The following is a 17,066-nucleotide window of genomic DNA, read 5'->3' on the forward strand; positions in this document are numbered from 1 at the left end:
CTGTGAATAAGTCTGTGATGTTTGTGCTAGTTTGTCTTTGTCCAGAAAGACTAATTTAACCAACTAACAGTGAAACAATAACTCCTCAGCCTTGCACTTTGATTAATGTCAACAAGAGTGAAGTACTGAAGTATCAATTGTTTTGCTGTCTATGAAATAGAGGGACTGCGAGAGGGTAAGTACTAAGTGTTGTGTGGAAAGATGTGAATGTTTATTAAGGAATAATATTTTCCAGCTAAATGCAGCACACTCTGTAATGATTTCTAACACAATGATGTATTTCTGTTACTTGGAAGTCTCTGTGTAATACACCTTATGCCATGTTTACTAGGTTCAATACAAAGAACAGCTCTGCAAAGCTACACCTGTGACTGTCACCCCCGAGATTGAAAGAGTCAAGAGGAACCAAGAGAATGTCAGCATGGGAAGTTGCTCTAGTTTAATTCTTTCTATAATTTCTAGGTGCAGAGAATGAGTACAAACGTCTGCCTTTAGAAGCTGTGTCTTTTCTTTAGTTAAGCACAGACTCAGTAATGGAATAACTTGAAAACCCATTTCCTAGGAAGCAATTGTGAAAAGCCATTGCTTCATTCAGAAAATGGCATGTGAAGTGGCATATTTTTGATTAAAGAAAAGGCTACAATTTTTTTTTGAAATGTTATTCTGTGTCTTGGATATTTGTAGGAAATCTTGATAGTTTTTTTTCCCTTTTATACAAATAGCCTTTTAAAAATACAGTTGGCTGCAATTGCACTCAAACACCAACTCTTTCACCTGTCTCTTTCTGGTTTCTCAGTAACCTTTGTGTCAGAATTTAATATTTAATTACTGAAATAATGATTAGAAAATCATACTTTTTCAGGAGAGTACATGAAGAAGATAAGGAATTTTGGAGCACACTTTTTCTTTCTTGCACTTTTGAAGTTAATCTTGTTGACAAGTCTTTGAGGGACCAGCCATTCTTCTCCTTCGGACTTCTATTAGCATCCATATTTCATGGGGCTATAAACAGCCGCAGCATTTCTCTGGGATATTTTCTGCCATTTCTCTAAAATAGTTTCCAAGAGTACTGTCCCTCTACCTTAAGCATGTGCTAGACTGTTCCTTTATTTCTGGTGATGCATCCAGCTCTCTTAAAATGCATATTGTTTAAACAAATCCCCTGATTCCCAAATGATTCAAGCCAGTATATATGTGTCCTACTGTTATCGTTGTTTACCTTTTACCAATTTGTGTGTTGTACAAATTTTATTGGAAAGATTAAATTCTCTTCCAAGTCACAGATAAAAACATTGAATAGCTTTGGGCAAAGATCATATGACTTTAGACCTTTCTAGAAAAGCTAAGTCTTGAATAATCATATTACCTTTACAAATGTCATTTGGTAAGTTTTAATCCACTTGACAATTTATCACCATTTTTATAAGACGTTGATTTTCAAATGAGATACGTTGATGTGGACAGATCAGACCTGGGTCACATGAGGAAGACAATTGTTTGAAGAACACGCGTTTTAATGCCAGAGTACACTGCAGAACTGTGAACATAGTATGTCAGCACAGCTATGCTTATGATACAGTCATGAGAGCTTATAAAAACATTCTGCTTTATATTGAAATGCTTATTTTGCATAAAACTATGTTGATTGGTAAAAATCATGCAAGCATCTCTAATTATTAAATAACTGTATACCATATTAGACTTTCGAGTATTTTGGGCCAAGGTTAACATCAGACTGATTGGTCAGTCAGTGCCCCATCCTGTCGTTTTTCCTGTTTAGATACTGGTGCCGCCTTCAGTATGCATTTATTTAATGCGTCATTACTGCAAGTGTACTTCTATGGAAAGTAACAGAGGGGATATTTCTAAGTTAAAAGTGCACTTAAATAAATGTGGTGAAATTTAGAAAGTTATGTTCAATTCACAATCATCTGATGTATTGCATCCACTGTGGTAAGTCATCTCTAAACATACAGAATATAAAAGTTATATATAGTTATACATAGATGGTATCCTTTATGGGATCTCTGTGTGCGGAAAAATGTGCATTTACAGCAGGCATTGATGAAATGAGGTTTTCACTTGCTCTTCTTAAACACACTACATTGCTGGTGTCTTACCCCATTCCAGATATAAGCTATTTCTATATACTGGCAGATACTAATATGTGGAATGTCAAGGTGTTGCTGTGTGCCTTTGTGTGTATATATTCACACAAGTGCATTAAGACTATGCAAAAAGAATTCAAGGTTATGCCTCAAGAATCAAGTTTTATGAGCTTTAATAAACTTCAAATGCATTTTAGGCTTTCATTTGTTTCCTGGATGACCTTTTAAATCATACATTTTAATGTAATACAATGTGATATTGCTTTAGCTGAAATAGTATGTACCATTTTATTCTGTTAAATAAATAGGTTCACTACAGAGAGCAGCCTGGCAAAGCTACTGCTGTGAGTGTCACTCCTGAGATAGAGAGAGTCAAGAAGAATCAAGACAATATCAGCTCGGCAAGTTGTTTGAATCTTTTTGTCATTTATATTTTCAGTCACTGTAGGGATATAACATGAGTATGTTTTCCATTTAGATTTGATGCGTCAAATGAATCCAGCTGCATCATCCATTGAATGGATTTGTTTTATCCTTTGAATATATTTACTGCACTTATGGGCAACAAAAATATTCATACTTTCCTGATTATTCTTACAAAAAATGTAAATGGGTGTGTTGGAATCAGTATTTTTCAAGGAGAAAGTTGTTAGAGGTCAGTCATTATTCTTTCAAGAATCTTTGTCTCTTACTATCAAGATTTAGTTCACAGACTTCAGAAGTAAATAACACTAAAGGGCAAGGGAAATGAGAATTCAAATTTGGTGCAAGTATCTTTTTTTTCTTCTTTCTTTGTTTTTTAATGATTCAAATCATGGAAGCATATAGTCATCTCTTCCACTCTGCAACATGCCACATATGTCAGAGCTGAGTTGTCCTAGAGAGATCCCATTACATTAAACTGTAAAGAACAAGATACTAGATTTATCTTGGCTTTTATGATGATATTTAATTTTTAAAAAATTATTATTGTGGTGTTGTAAGCAGGCAGTACAAATAAGGAGCAAGGGAGAAGTCATAATAACAAACTGATGTAAAGGACCAGACGAGTTATAGCGCAGTTTGTCTTTCCAACACTGAAACACAGTCAGTGACAAGGTGATAGATGAGAGTTAATAGTAATGAAAACTTTAAAACTGAAAAGTAGTGTAGGTCGGGTTTATCAGAAGCTTTGTCCAAGGACAAAGCAACAAAAGCCAACACTGTGACTAAGTAGGTCTTAAATATATTCCTAAATGCTGATGTGTATTTACCAAAGTCAGCTGATTTTGAGGTACTTGATTAAAAGTAGGAAGTAAGCTCCCCTACAACTGAAGAAATTAAATAATTTTGTAATTTCTCAAATTTATGCTTCTTTCCAAGTGACTCCTTCACTTTGTTCCTCAAAATCTACAAGGATAAATGCTCATCCATGTTAACGAGCAGTAGTTAATGACCTTTGCGAACTATGTGGGCAGTAAGTATTCTGTCTGGAAAATATAAGGACCTGGTCCTTATATTTTTAAAGCATATATTTGCTAAGAAAGTTCATTGCTTAATTAAGAAAGGTATGAAGAATATGCGACCGAGTATATTTCTGCTTCTCTGTGCATTGCTCTAGACTTACCTGGAAAACACAGATACAAAGGCTTAGATTTTCATAGGTTTATTGTGCTTAATTAATATATGATTTTAAGGGTGGGTAGACAACCTGAATTCTTTTGGGGATTTAGGACCAATATATTCACTAATATATCCATTAAGTCTTTGAAAACAGACTTTTATTTCTCTCATCACAAATTCACAGTGCACATTTTGCAGAACTGATTTGAGAGGTAATATCTTTAAGTGTGGATGTACAGGTATCTAAAATTATATTTACTAACATTCAGTACACAGTTACAGTACAATATAGAGAACTAAGACAGAACTAAGAGCTATTGTACAATACAATATAGGAGCTAAGACAGCCCAGTAGTAAAAGAATGACACAAAAATGACAATGGATTTTATAGTGAAATATTCAGCCAGCCAGTGGTAACTACAATGGTATTCACTGGGCTCATGATATCAACTACTTTTATTATTTTACAATTTTAAGAATTTTTTCTCCAAATAATTAACTTTGCTTCTATACTTCTAACACAAGCCTGTAAAATGGCAGGAAAAAAAGCTAATTAGAAAAATGTAACATAGGAGTTTGCATACTTACTGCTGCACACAAAGCACAGAGCCCAAGTGTTCCCTTTGAAAACAACATAGCATATTCAGATTTATTCCAGACACACTGCTTTTGTGCTGCTAGCAAAAGTCCAACAAGAATATGAATTATGAAGGCTGACGGAAAAATATGTCGCTTGTAACAGTTCAATTCATTAGAGACCTAGAGTTCTCACCTGGAAGTAGGCTGAGGACAGAATCTGGATCTGTCTAGGTAGTAAGAAGGTAGCTTATCCTCAGCCATAGAAATATGTTTAAAAGATGTCCAAGACAAATCAGAATGGTGTTCTCTTACTACCTTACCCTAACTTGTAATCAATTATAAGCTGATAAATGTACTATTTCACTTATGCTGTTAAAAATTCAGGAGTTTTAACTTTCAGGTAACTACTATTTTTGAGGAAGTGTTGCTTTGATCTTGCCACTATATTAGCCCATCTATATCTTCCTTTTAAAATAAATCACTAGAAAGTGAGTATAAAGAAACCAGAAAAATATTGGTCATTGTGGTTTGGATGGGATGCTATTGCGTGGTATAGTACTCCCCATCCTGTCGACTGTAAACAAAAACTTCATGTGCGCTGTTGTTGCTGTTTTGCAGGTCAAGTACAGCAGTGATCAGAGGCAGATGAAAGGTAGACGTAGTGTGATTCTAGACACACCTGAGCTAAGGCATGTCAAAGAGACACAAAACAACATCTCAATGGTAGGGCACCTTCTTCCTATAACTAGACTGTACTAAGGAATGGCACTTGACTTTCCACTGGATTTTGCCTTCTGTTAATATAGGTAACTAATGAAACTCTGCTAAAATATGGAAGGAATATTTTTCCTCTTATGCCTGCTGAGGGAAAGTGTGTTTGCTAACTGCATATGACTGTAATGAACACTTTCAAAGTACTAATAAACAGTTTTCTAACAATTAAATGTCTGTTCTTTTGTTTGTTTCTTTAAAAAATATACACTTCATTTGAGCATCATACAGTTTGGCTGGATTAGGTGACACACATCACCTTGTGCCTGTGCACGTTCCTGGCTCCTGTGTGACTTGTGTCTTGGAATGAATTGTTTTATGTGCATTTGCTTGTGTGAGAATGTTTGTCAATTTAAATCTTCGATTATGAAGACTGTTTGAAAATTAAATATGTGTAATCAGGGATAATATCTTTATAACTCTTACTAATACCAATTTTGTTCCAACACTTGGTTATGTAACACTTCCTACTGTCCTTTTTTACTTCTTTTTTTTTTTTTTTTTTTTTTTTGAAAGCAGGCTGCTTAATATAAGTGCAGCTTTTCCTAATACCTGTTTATAAAAATTGCTGGAATATGACAAAATGAAAGAACAAAAGGGTATCGTTTGTATGAAACTTTGCACGTAATTAGAATTCTCAGTGAATTATAATATTGAAGAGTTCTTAAGAACTATTACTTCTGGAACATTTTCATTGGCAGTCATAGCTATCTGCATCATCATGGAGCTATCTGGTCTCAAAGAAGGGGGAGTGGACCAGAGGACCTTTCAGGACCTTTTCTGTCCTTTTTTTCTATGATTTGTGTGACTGTAGGTTCATCGTTTGCCACTTGACTTAACACATAATTCAGTGGCTATGTCGAACAAATGTGAAAATGATAACAAAATATCAGGAAATCAAGCCAAGGAGATAAGCTGGATGGCCTGCCAAGTCTTTTCCATCTCATGTGTGTAACAATTCTATCATGGTGCAAAACCAAGAGAACAAAAGTGCCTCATAAAAGAAGTATGCGTTGTTGCATAGTATAATCAATCGCTGTCAATTGCAGCTTGGGGAAAAAATGTAATTCTTCTTGTTTTTCTAGGTGAAATACCATGAAGATTTTGAGAAGACAAAGGGCAGAGGCTTCACCCCAGTTGTAGATGATCCTGTAACAGAGCGGGTGCGGAAAAACACTCAGGTCATGAGTGATGCGGCATACAAAGGGGTGCATCCACATATAGTTGAAATGGATCGAAGACCTGGAATAATTGTTGGTAAGTTGTTAAATGATGTTGCTCCCCCAGTCCTGGGAAGGTGAAAGCTTCTGCTTGTTTTCTGGATTATAACTAGGAAAAAATATTCCCAGGTTTCATTTTACTTTCCTGTAATTGTGAAATTTCAGTGAAATCACTGTTTATTCTTTTCAGACAGAATATGCTGTCCATTATTTTACTGGAAATTACTTCTTTTGTTGTTTTTACAGGCATATGTCAGAGAATAAATTGCCCTACAAAATGGCCACTTCTGAAGATATTAGGAATCAAGTGATAAAATGAAAGAATTTTATAAGATATTAATTAGCCTTGAAAACCACACGAAAATGGGAAGTACAGTGTAATATAAAAACATTCCAATCACTACATCCAACTTCAAAAAGTGAATTACTGTATTTAAGAACTTTACAATATCTAGGAATATCTAGGAACTGTATCTAGGAACTTTACAATAGTTTCTAGAAAGAGATAATGGTGGAAATCAGCTTGATAGTTTAATACAGATTAACTCCAAGAGAATGTAATATTAATCCAGAAGTGCTTCCCCTTGGTTTGTTGTTCCTATGTATGCCTAGGGAGGCAAAGGTATGTGAGCAGATAAAAATAGCTCTGTACCTTCTGAATAATTGTGTAATAATATATTTCTAAAAAAAATTGAGATTTCTTTTAGAAGTGTAACTTCCTTCTGTATTGATATTCACTCTCTTCTCAATGTGAAACTTGTGTTGAGCTGCTGGTACAATATCAGCTTGTAATAAAGATCATTAGGTAATGAAGTAGTAATAGGAATGAATAGGAGATAGGTTGTTGTTTACTGCATAATTCTTTTTAAAATGTAGATAGTTATTCCTGTTGCTTTGCTTTTGAATATACTTCAAGAAAGACCAAAATATCTGCAATAATCTTCATTTTGCATAGAGGAGAGAAGATTAAAGCTATGGTTCTCCAAGGTTTAAATGTTGCATACTCATTCCAATTTTCCCCTCTACCAGTCAGCTGTTTCTCTGGAGCTGCACGTACTTGTTGTACCTAGTGTTGTAGAATTTCACACAGCTCTCAAAATGTCTCAAGCAGTAACTAATCAATACCTCACCATCCCTGAGGGGTCAAACACCAGAATTCAGAAGTGATGTTCTAAAAGATGGTCCAAGATAAGACTGGATGTTTAAAGGGTAGGATATAGATAGTTTCTGTGGGTAGAGACAGAGTATTGCATTAACATGTCACCTGGAATATTTGCTACAAGCACTTATTCAAAGTGAAAATACTTATTTGAAATCTCCTAGAAGCTTGCAAACCTCCTATGGTAAAGGAAAAGGTAACCAGGCCGTTATTCATTTTTTTCTCTTTTCTTTTTCTTTTGGTTTTTCTTTTTCTTTCTGTGCTTGACAACAGTATAGACCACAGTAATCCTGAGCTACTTGTTCTAAAATCCTTCATGCAATATAAAATAACAGAGATTGACTTTAAGTGTGCCTATCAAAAAGTGATAGAAATTACGGGTTGGACAGGTGGAATAGATTAATTAGTGGGTCACGTAGTCCACCTCCTGCCTAAACCAACAAGATTAGTCCTGTCTGTATTGTTCCTGGCAGATATCTCTTGTTTTTTCCTTAAAGCTTCCAAATGAACCTCCAGCTCCTATTCCAGGGCCTCAGTATTTTTCTTGTTAGTATTTTTGTTTCCTGAGACCTGTCATAATCTTTCCTGAGACATTTTATGTGCATTATTCTTTATCCTACCTACCACGAATATAAAGAACTGTATTTCTTTCCTTGCATATAGCCTCCTTTTACATGTCTGTTGCTACAGCCTTATGTCAGAGAGGATTTCACAAGAGTAAAGTGTTTAGTGAGCTCTGCCTAGGGAAAGTGTTGTAGCTTTTAAGACCATGAAAGTCTCATAAGGTTACACGTTCTAGATCTGTGGCAATAACTTTTTCAGAGAAATTGTTGTTTGTAGAGACCCAAATACTTGAACAAGTGGACCCTTTCTTTGCTAGAGGGTGGTGCAGCCAAAGAGGGATAAAAGCTGCTGTGAAATTAGAGTTTAATATGCAGTTTGCAATATGCTTATCAGTGCACATTTCAAACCTCCTAGGCTATGCTGCATTGCACATGTACTGTAGCTCTGTGTGCACTCCTGTGTCCAATAACTGAAGGCTTGCTAGCACAAACATGCTAGGATTAAGAACATCTCTCAGAGAAGTTTTTGTCAACCTAAAATACTCTAGTAAAGATTCAAAACACACAAGCATTCTTAACTTCCTATCCCCACCAAACAGCAAAAGTAGTGCAATTATTTAAAGGAAATAGGCCATGACATACCTGAGAGCCTAATATCCAGTGATATTTCAGCTAAAGCTTTTTCAGAGTGAACTGCAATTATAATATCTACTTGTTAAAAAAGAAGCAGTGATCTCCCTGTTCATAGAATGTCCTTGGCAGCCAGGAAAAAAATCACAGACTGAAAAAACTATGACTCTCTTGGGGTTTTTCCTAGCTGATAAATGTTCAACCATTTAGGAAAAAGAACCTCTCTGTTAGAATCCATCTGGTGGGTTTTTAAAGTATAATCAGTGAAGCTGTAACAATTTTTTCAAATACCTGATTGCTAAAATTAATGCCTCTGCTCTGGAAAATAGGCACTGGTTTTAACCATGGCAGTACATTCTAAAGCCATCAAAATTAATTCTAAATGAGCTTTGGATTTGTGATTTAAAGAAGCTCTATGATTCTTACGTGAGTTTAAGGATATTTTAAATTGGCATAAATAAACAGGATGTTAAAAGTGATTGATTACCAGGATAGTAAAATCAATACAAATTAATGGTAGCTGTACTGATGCTCTTGTGAAGCCTCCCCCCCCCCTTTTTTTTTACCTACTAGTGTGTGATTAAACAGCAAAAGCTGGGAATTCACCAGTTCCCCCATTCCTCTCATGCCTGTCAGTACTGTATATAGTTGCATAATTTATCATCGTTAGGACTAATGTGTAGTTTATCAAAAGACTGTATGTTGGCTTTTATTCATCTTGTCAAGTTGGAGTTAGCACTATACTTCACCTTATGGGAGTTGCAGTAGATAACACATAATGTACATACACTGAACCTATTCTAAAGCTGTGGGATTTGTTTTATTAGCTATGTCTGTTCTTTCCATTGCCTCTAGGCAATTAATCATTTGAAACACAACGTATTTTGGGTCCCCATAGTCCTGCTTTACCTACCAATCCATCATTTAGCTTGGTACCACTCAAACCAGCAAAAGGACCAAGCTGGGAAGACAATTATTTTTCCCGCCTCCAATTTATTGAGTAAATCTTTAAGACAGGTCTGCTTGTGAAGCAAGCCCCTAGTAGAAAGGTGTGATATGACAGATTTATGCTTAAGCTGATTTCACTTTACATCAGGGTTCTATTTTAAACTGGTTTGGAGAGATTAAATGATTATTATGTTTTTAGATGTAGTGGATGAGTGTTATATATAGTATAGGTTGTTGTGAACAGATCAACAAGTTTCACTATAGCTGGTTAGGCATTTGTTGTAAGTCTCCTTTTATCCAGTACAACACTAATTATTTGTTAAAAATTTGTTATAAACGTAGTCGAACCTGTATTCACATTTATACTGTGTTTATAACTTGAACTTGGATATGTAATTATTTCTTATGGTTTCTTTTTTCTCTAATTGTCCAGTTCAGACATGTGAATTCAAGAGAGATTATTAATTTATTTGTATGAATTAAAGCTGAAGATGTTATAGCTACTTCTGTTATTGAATTCATATAATGAATGCAAAAAATTCTTTTAGATAGTGGGATACTGGGGCAACATTTAGTCTTTGTCCCAGGAAACTTAGATACTTGGAAGACAGAGAGAATTAAATAATTAAAATAGAGAAGCATTAAAGGTGGGATTCATTTTACCCAATTTTAGAGTCTACAATACAGATTTCTGTAGCGGAACTTGTCACCCTAGTCCATTTTTTATATTAATTAAGGATGATAGATACTTTTGCGTTTTAAATGAATTGAGCAAATTTTAGAAGCTTATTTCAGGATAAGATGAACTACGCCCCTGATTCTGCAGATAAGGCTGACTCTCCACTCTATGCGAAGAAGGGCCTATAGTGGCTACATCAGCTGTAAGGATGTATGCTGCTGATGCCCATGTAGAGTAAGAGTCTCACCCCAGATGCCTGTGCTGCTAGTGACCTGGGGAAATCAGTTTGTATCTCTGATATTGGTTCTGCTGGTGGAGATGGATACTCTTATGTGTTATTTGATTTGTTTCCATTTATTTACACTTAAGAAAATATGGTTCTTTTTTAGCAAAATGAGAACAAAAATTGGGAAAAGTCTCCTTAAAATGATGTCAGCACTTAAAATGAGTGCACCAAGTTCCGTTAAGCAGGAAATTAATGCTTTCTGGTCCTTTCAGGTGAATATTTAGATGTTTTAGTTGATTTCTATATAAAGGAAATTGGTCACTGATTTTTAAACTCATTCCTTTCATGCTTTTACTTTTGTTGTTGTTTGTCTGTCTCATCATTTCTGTGCTTTGGGAAAAGATCTAAAAGTTTGGCGCACAGATCCTGGCTCCATCTTCGACATTGATCCTCTGGAGGACAATATTCAGTCTAGGAGTCTGCATATACTTTCTGGTATTGCTTATATCGTGACTATTCCCCAAATCAGAGTTTTATGTTTATGAAACTAAGTTGATACAGTAAATTTTCAGGTCAATATGCCAGGCATGTTTTATATGTATGTTTTCATATGTATAAAACTTTAGTATTTTAAAAGCAATGTTTTATAGGAACTTCAGCTGTGATTGCATGTGCAGATAAGAAATAGTGAAAGAAATTTTATCCTAAATAAGGTTTACTCCTGCCAGTTAGAAATAGTCAGTCATTTAAAAAGCATTAACCTTCTTTGTCCTCATTATAATTAGATTTTTCAAATAGCTGGACCTTACTAAAATTTCAGAGATCTAGACTGTGATTTATTTATACAATTGATTTCTTGCCAGTGCAAATTTTGTCCCTATGGCACATAATATTATGCCTTATGCTGTTGCTTGTATCTTTCTAGGCATTCATAATTTAAGGATAGATAGAAAAGGTGAGAAGTAATGTAATAATAGGGAATAATATTTTGGTTCAAAAAATATTTTTTTTGTTTTCAGAAATGTTTATTTTGAGACTTAAATTTTGCGTATGTATTGTCTTTGCTACCAATCTAGTACCTTAACGATTTTTTTGACTATCATTCAAAAGTGTTTCCACATGCATGGTGAAGGCAAGCAGAGAAACTTTGGAAAGTGCATTTTGTTATTGCATAAACCAAAGTAAGAGCAAACATGCAAATTAGCACAGTGAAAGCCTTGGGAATTACAACATAAAATTCCAGTCTCACCGAAGCCAATAAGAATTTTTCTGTTGACATCATGGTGTCAAGAATTCATTTTGGTTCCTGTTTGAGAATATGCATTAAAGCAGGTCATGTTAAAATAGTTTACTTATTTTTTCTTCAGTTATTCTACTTCTATGATGTTTTTATTTTTGAATCCTCTCCTACCCATTAATTACCTAAAGGCTCTTCTAAAGTCCTCTGAGATCAGTGGAAGGATGCCAAAGGCTTTGGATCTGATCCTAATTGATGGCCAGACCTTTTCTTCAATTCAAAGCACTTTTTTATTTTACTAGAAGACTGTCAGTAAAATAAAAATGTTTTTCAAGACCTATGCATCCTAAAATATTCTATGATCTTCAGATTTTCCAGCTACATGAACTGTATTTGAAATCTTTGCATTTTTTAAATACATCTGTTGTTTCATACACATGTACATGTCTCATACATGTATATGCATTTGTATTTATCTGAAAACAAAACTATGGTAAAAAAAAGAGATGAGAAAATTATATGAAGAATTTCTGAATTTCTAAAGTAGGCAGTATGTAGAACATCATCTTGAGAAAAGTATGCCTAGTTTAGCAGTCACTCTTGTGTCTGAATAGATTGAGTTTGAAAATTGCTAGAGAAAATATACTAGCTTGAAATACTCTGAATCAAGTTTCAGACTTGGGCAAATTTCTCTTGGAGTTATAAACCTCAGATTTTTTTTAAATGAAATTATTTATACAACCTTAATTGTAATAAGAAAATAATCATCCAGTGAACAAGATTCAGAAACAATATGGAGGAATCAGTTTTCTTCAGAAGAGTTAATTATGTGATCATAGATGAATTATTATTGAATAATAATGAAGAATCAATTGCAGCTGCATTCATTGCTATGGTAAAAATAATAAGATAATATGGATGATTTTTTTTTAATCTCACACAGTTCCCCATTCTTTATTTCCCCTCAAGCTATATATCTTTTAATTTTTGAAAAACAGATATGTCCAAAAAACACTTCAGTACAATTTCTGCTCCCTTCTGGGGCTCAGAATTAGAAATGAAATTAACTGCATTTTATGGAATCTATTATATATCAAGCATATTAAAGAATAGTGTTTTAAACTTGGTAGCATACTCCAGTGATACTGGTCCAGTGTCTCCTTGGTCAAGCATCTGCATGGCACAACTTCATACTATGAAATGCTGTTTCTTAATCACCGTGGTATAAAATTGATCCCAGGAAATGCAGATTATTTTCATTCTTATCATTGCAGTGCCTTGGCATTCTGCAGTAGCTAGAATTTCCTGATCTCTTGTGATTTCATGGTGTTTTTGTTAGAATTGCAGGTTACTTGCCATGTAATTAACCATTTTTTCTAGTGACAATCTAATTAAAGAGACTGTTTTCTGACTAGGAGAATTATGTTTGTGTTAGAACAAGGAAACATTTAGATTTTCCATTGGAGACATTTCTCTGGATCATCTTCATCCCATTTTTCTCCAGTATCTCTATCCTATCTTCCAGTTCTGCTGTTCTTTTAAAGCAGAGGATGAAGTTGTATCTGAGTTTAAAGCAACCTTTTCATCTAACAGTGTTCAAAAAATGGATCCAAAATTGTGTAAAATTCACTTTTCTCTAATTTTAAAGATATCAATATATTAATAGCAATATTTGCGGTGCAAATGTTTCTTGTTCTGCTTCTGTCATGTGTTTACTGTGATATTCTTTCTTTCTACCTTTGTAGAAAGAGCAAGCCGTTACAGTAAGCAGTATTTACATTCTACCAGTTTGGGAGATGATAAATCAGATGGTTCTGACACGAATCCTACCTTTTCTTACTGCAGTGAGATAACAAGGCCATCTGATGAAGGAGGTACCCCTATTCCAACCTTTTTTTGCTAATAACACTGTCACAGTGTGTTGAGACCACAGGCCTGTGTTAACTCAAGTATCCTCGTATAGTCACAAGTCATTAGAACCTATGTAAGCTATTGCACTCATTGATCAAAAAGGCAAAGCAAAATCTCAAGCCTGCATAGTTTTTGCATGCCATTATGTTATTTCCTGTATTATATTTCACCATCTTGGGAACTACGTTAGTCTGAAAGCCCTACTAACTCCAATTTACACCGATTAAATGAAAGTGTCTTTGTGTTTTTGCAGAACTTACATTAATCTATTTTTTTCTCTCTTGAAAGACACAGTATAATTGAAAAAATACCTTTCAATTCAGCTTGAAAATTTAAATTTATCTTGTGATTTTCAATGAGCAAATAAGCTATATAATAGTGTTTGAATAACTGAAGTACTTCCCATATTAAATGTTGCAGGTGCTTGAAGCTTTCAGTTTCCACCCTAAAAGGAAAAGTGTATCAATAAGAAAGATTGGCAACTTTCTGCCATATGAAAAGTTTTATATATTCTCAACAGTTAGGCACCAGAGTTAATATTCAGCTGAGAAGCTGATATAGTACAATATTATTTTACATGGATTAATACTAAAATATTTTGGCAAAACTGCTTTCCCAGATACAAAACCATGTCTTGCATTTGTCTGATGTGATAGATTAGGACAGAATTTGTTAGAATGATGAATAAGGGTTCTAGTTATCCCAATGGAATTAAAACACATATTAGACTTAACTAGTGAATTGTGAATGTTCAGAAACATCGTGTTGTAAATATAATTAAAAGAAGAAATAGCAGTGTGATCTCTGTTTCTTAACTGTGGAAGAAGGTGCATTGAAAAGCACCTCATCCAAAAAGTTACCAAGGTGGGTGACTTTTTTTCTTCTTCTTCTTCTTCTTCTTTTTTCTTTTTCTTTTTTTCTTTTTTTTTTGAATAAAAAATGCTACCATTTAGTTACCTGGGATCCTTGGACTACTTGTGCTTTTAGATTATAAGACATTTTAATTGTAGCCTGCCTGTTTACATCCTTCCACTCACCAGAGTAGCATGTTCCTATGTTTGCCAGTTTAGGGAGTCTATATTGTTTTAGGTACTGTGTAGATACATACAAGCAGCTCAGCTTAAGAAAAGATGAGGAAGAAAGTGTTCAGGTTGAAGAACTCTGGCTCTGAACAAATGCATATCCATGTTTGTGACTGAAGTGGAATCCTTTATATCCCATCTGTCCATCTTTATTTGATATTTTAACTTTATTCCAAATTCTTTGAATAGATTATAGCAAAAACCTGCATTTATGCCTCTCTCTGCCCTGATGCAAAGTAGGCTTCTTGGTCCATTGCACATTGTCCCTAAATATCTATTCTGATTTTTCTGGCTCTACTCCAAGCCATTTTAACACTGCTTTGTCAGCTTGATTTGATTGTTAACAGATATTTTTTATTACTTGCCATATTGAGAATAGGAAATGAGTTTTATTTTGCTGGTTGTCTTGTCATTAGCAAGCTTGCTTTATGTGTCTCTTTTTAAATCTATTGTTATGATGATGTGTGGAATAGATCCTTGCCAAGATCAACATATTTTAGCAAGATATTGTTTCCTCTCCTGACCCAACTGGTTAGCCAATGTCTGAGTGCTTGTAGACAGTTTCCCCTGCAGGAGAGAAATAAATGCCAGAGCTAAGTACTTTGACACAATTCTGTTTAATTACAAGAAAGATACCTAAAGGCCTATTTCTGTGAAAACTGTCTGAAACAAACAGCAGAAGGTGGTCTTTGTGGTCACAAATATCAGCCTTTTTCAAAACATCATTCTATCCAATATCTCGTTTGTCACATAGCCAAAGGGTGATTTGGCCCTTGACCTTTAAGCAGTGTCAAAGTAAATGAGAGCCAAACTCATTTTGCTGAGGTTTCACTGATGTTTCTCACTGAGTTTGTACTTTTATGTCTCGCAGTATTTCTCACTGGTGATTGCTCAGTCTGATGGTGCACCAATATGAAATACAACTACAGATCTGTGACCAATTTCACAACCTCTAAATAATGTCTTTGGCCTGTTTCATTATCTTTCAGCTGCTTCTAAATTGTTCCATTGCCAATTTATTCTGTAAACCATTACTGATATTTTGACCAAGAACACAAGTCTTCAGCAATCCACTGACACTGCTACTGTCTTTCCTTAGGTACTTCTTTCAGTCCCTATCTGGGTTCTTGACTATGGCTTCATCATAAACCTGATGTAAAAAGGCTTATCCTAGATAAGCCAAATAGTGACTGCATCTGTTGTCCTGGGGGAATTTTGGTAGCAACATCGCAGGAGGCTACTCAGGATGTTTGCTAGAATTTCTTCTTCCTATTAGACTTCCTGATCATTATTTTAGGTGGTGAAGTTTAACCTCATTCTTTGTAATTAATTGTTGCCCTAACAAAGATTTCCTTTGTTAGGAAGCAGAACAAGCTGTTCTGTAGCAGTTCCTAGAAATGATTGTGTGCCACATTAGTTCTTCTAGCAAAATTTTCAGCTATTGTTCAAACAGCTATTTTCAGCTTGGCTAAAGAGGAAAAGAAACTAATAATTTCTCTCTTTCGATCCTGCTTTTTACACTGGTGTTACAGCTTCTCAGGCATGGAGCTATTGAGTAATTTTTGAGAAGGTCTTTCAGACTATTTTAGTGAGAAGTTGTTGAGATACATGGAAGTTAAATTTATTTCTATTTGAAAAAAACTGATAAATCATTCTTTTCAGAACACTATAGAAAGAAAAGCAATAAGAGGCAATTCCTTTGCTTTCAGTTCAGGACTTCCTAGTCAGCATTGTGCCCAGAAGATCTCTGAATCATTTTCTAAGGTTCATTACAAAGTTTTTTCTCTCTCCTGATTTTCTGTGCTGCCATACACACTGTGTTTTCTCCCAGTTATTATCACACTTACCATCTTGCTCCCCTTCCTCCCCTCAGACTAATGTCTTGTCCTGGTTATTTACATTCAGGCCCCCAGAAGACTACCATATGACTCAACTCATATTTCAGTCTTGCGTTATTTTGGACAATGGTACTTGTGTTTCAACCATCTGCTCTATGGAGGAGACAATTGCTTTCACATGTATCTCATTTACATATATTTATGGAGTTTTCATTTCTAATGATAGAAAGGAACACAGCTATCACCTAATTACACTTCTTGGTTGAGAGCCTGTACAGTTTTTCTCAGAAGATATGCTGAAGGATGTATTTTTAGAAAGATATTTTCTTTATTTTAAGGACTCAAAATAACAGTGAATCCACCATCTCTTGTTGGCGACTTAGGTAAATATGTGAAAATGGCATTCAGCTCCCTCCGTGTCTCAAGACTGCTTTGTCTTGTTCTGTTCCCCCAAAGTGAGAGTAAAAATGTTTGAAAATAACATAAGCTCACAACAAGATTGGAGACTAATT

At 34.8% G+C, this 17,066-nt stretch overlaps 1 protein-coding gene across 4 annotated transcripts in view; it reads left to right on the plus strand.

Moving 5' to 3' along the window:
* Window positions 1-17,066, plus strand: part of NEBL (nebulette) — a 264,364-nt gene that overhangs the window by 221,519 nt on the left and 25,779 nt on the right. The window contains exons 20-25 of one of the 4 annotated variants that reach the window (XM_062569039.1): window positions 332-423; window positions 2,416-2,509; window positions 4,909-5,013; window positions 6,147-6,318; window positions 10,889-10,981; window positions 13,469-13,597. In XM_062569039.1, coding sequence (XP_062425023.1) covers window positions 332-423; window positions 2,416-2,509; window positions 4,909-5,013; window positions 6,147-6,318; window positions 10,889-10,981; window positions 13,469-13,597 — 685 coding nt within the window. The remainder of the gene's footprint in view (window positions 1-331; window positions 424-2,415; window positions 2,510-4,908; window positions 5,014-6,146; window positions 6,319-10,888; window positions 10,982-13,468; window positions 13,598-17,066) is intronic. The other 3 variants (XM_062569040.1, XM_062569041.1, XM_062569042.1) reach the window with 3 other exon arrangements.

This window comes from Rhea pennata, chromosome 2 (assembly GCF_028389875.1).
Source record: "Rhea pennata isolate bPtePen1 chromosome 2, bPtePen1.pri, whole genome shotgun sequence".
NCBI classification, from domain to species: domain Eukaryota; kingdom Metazoa; phylum Chordata; class Aves; order Rheiformes; family Rheidae; genus Rhea; species Rhea pennata.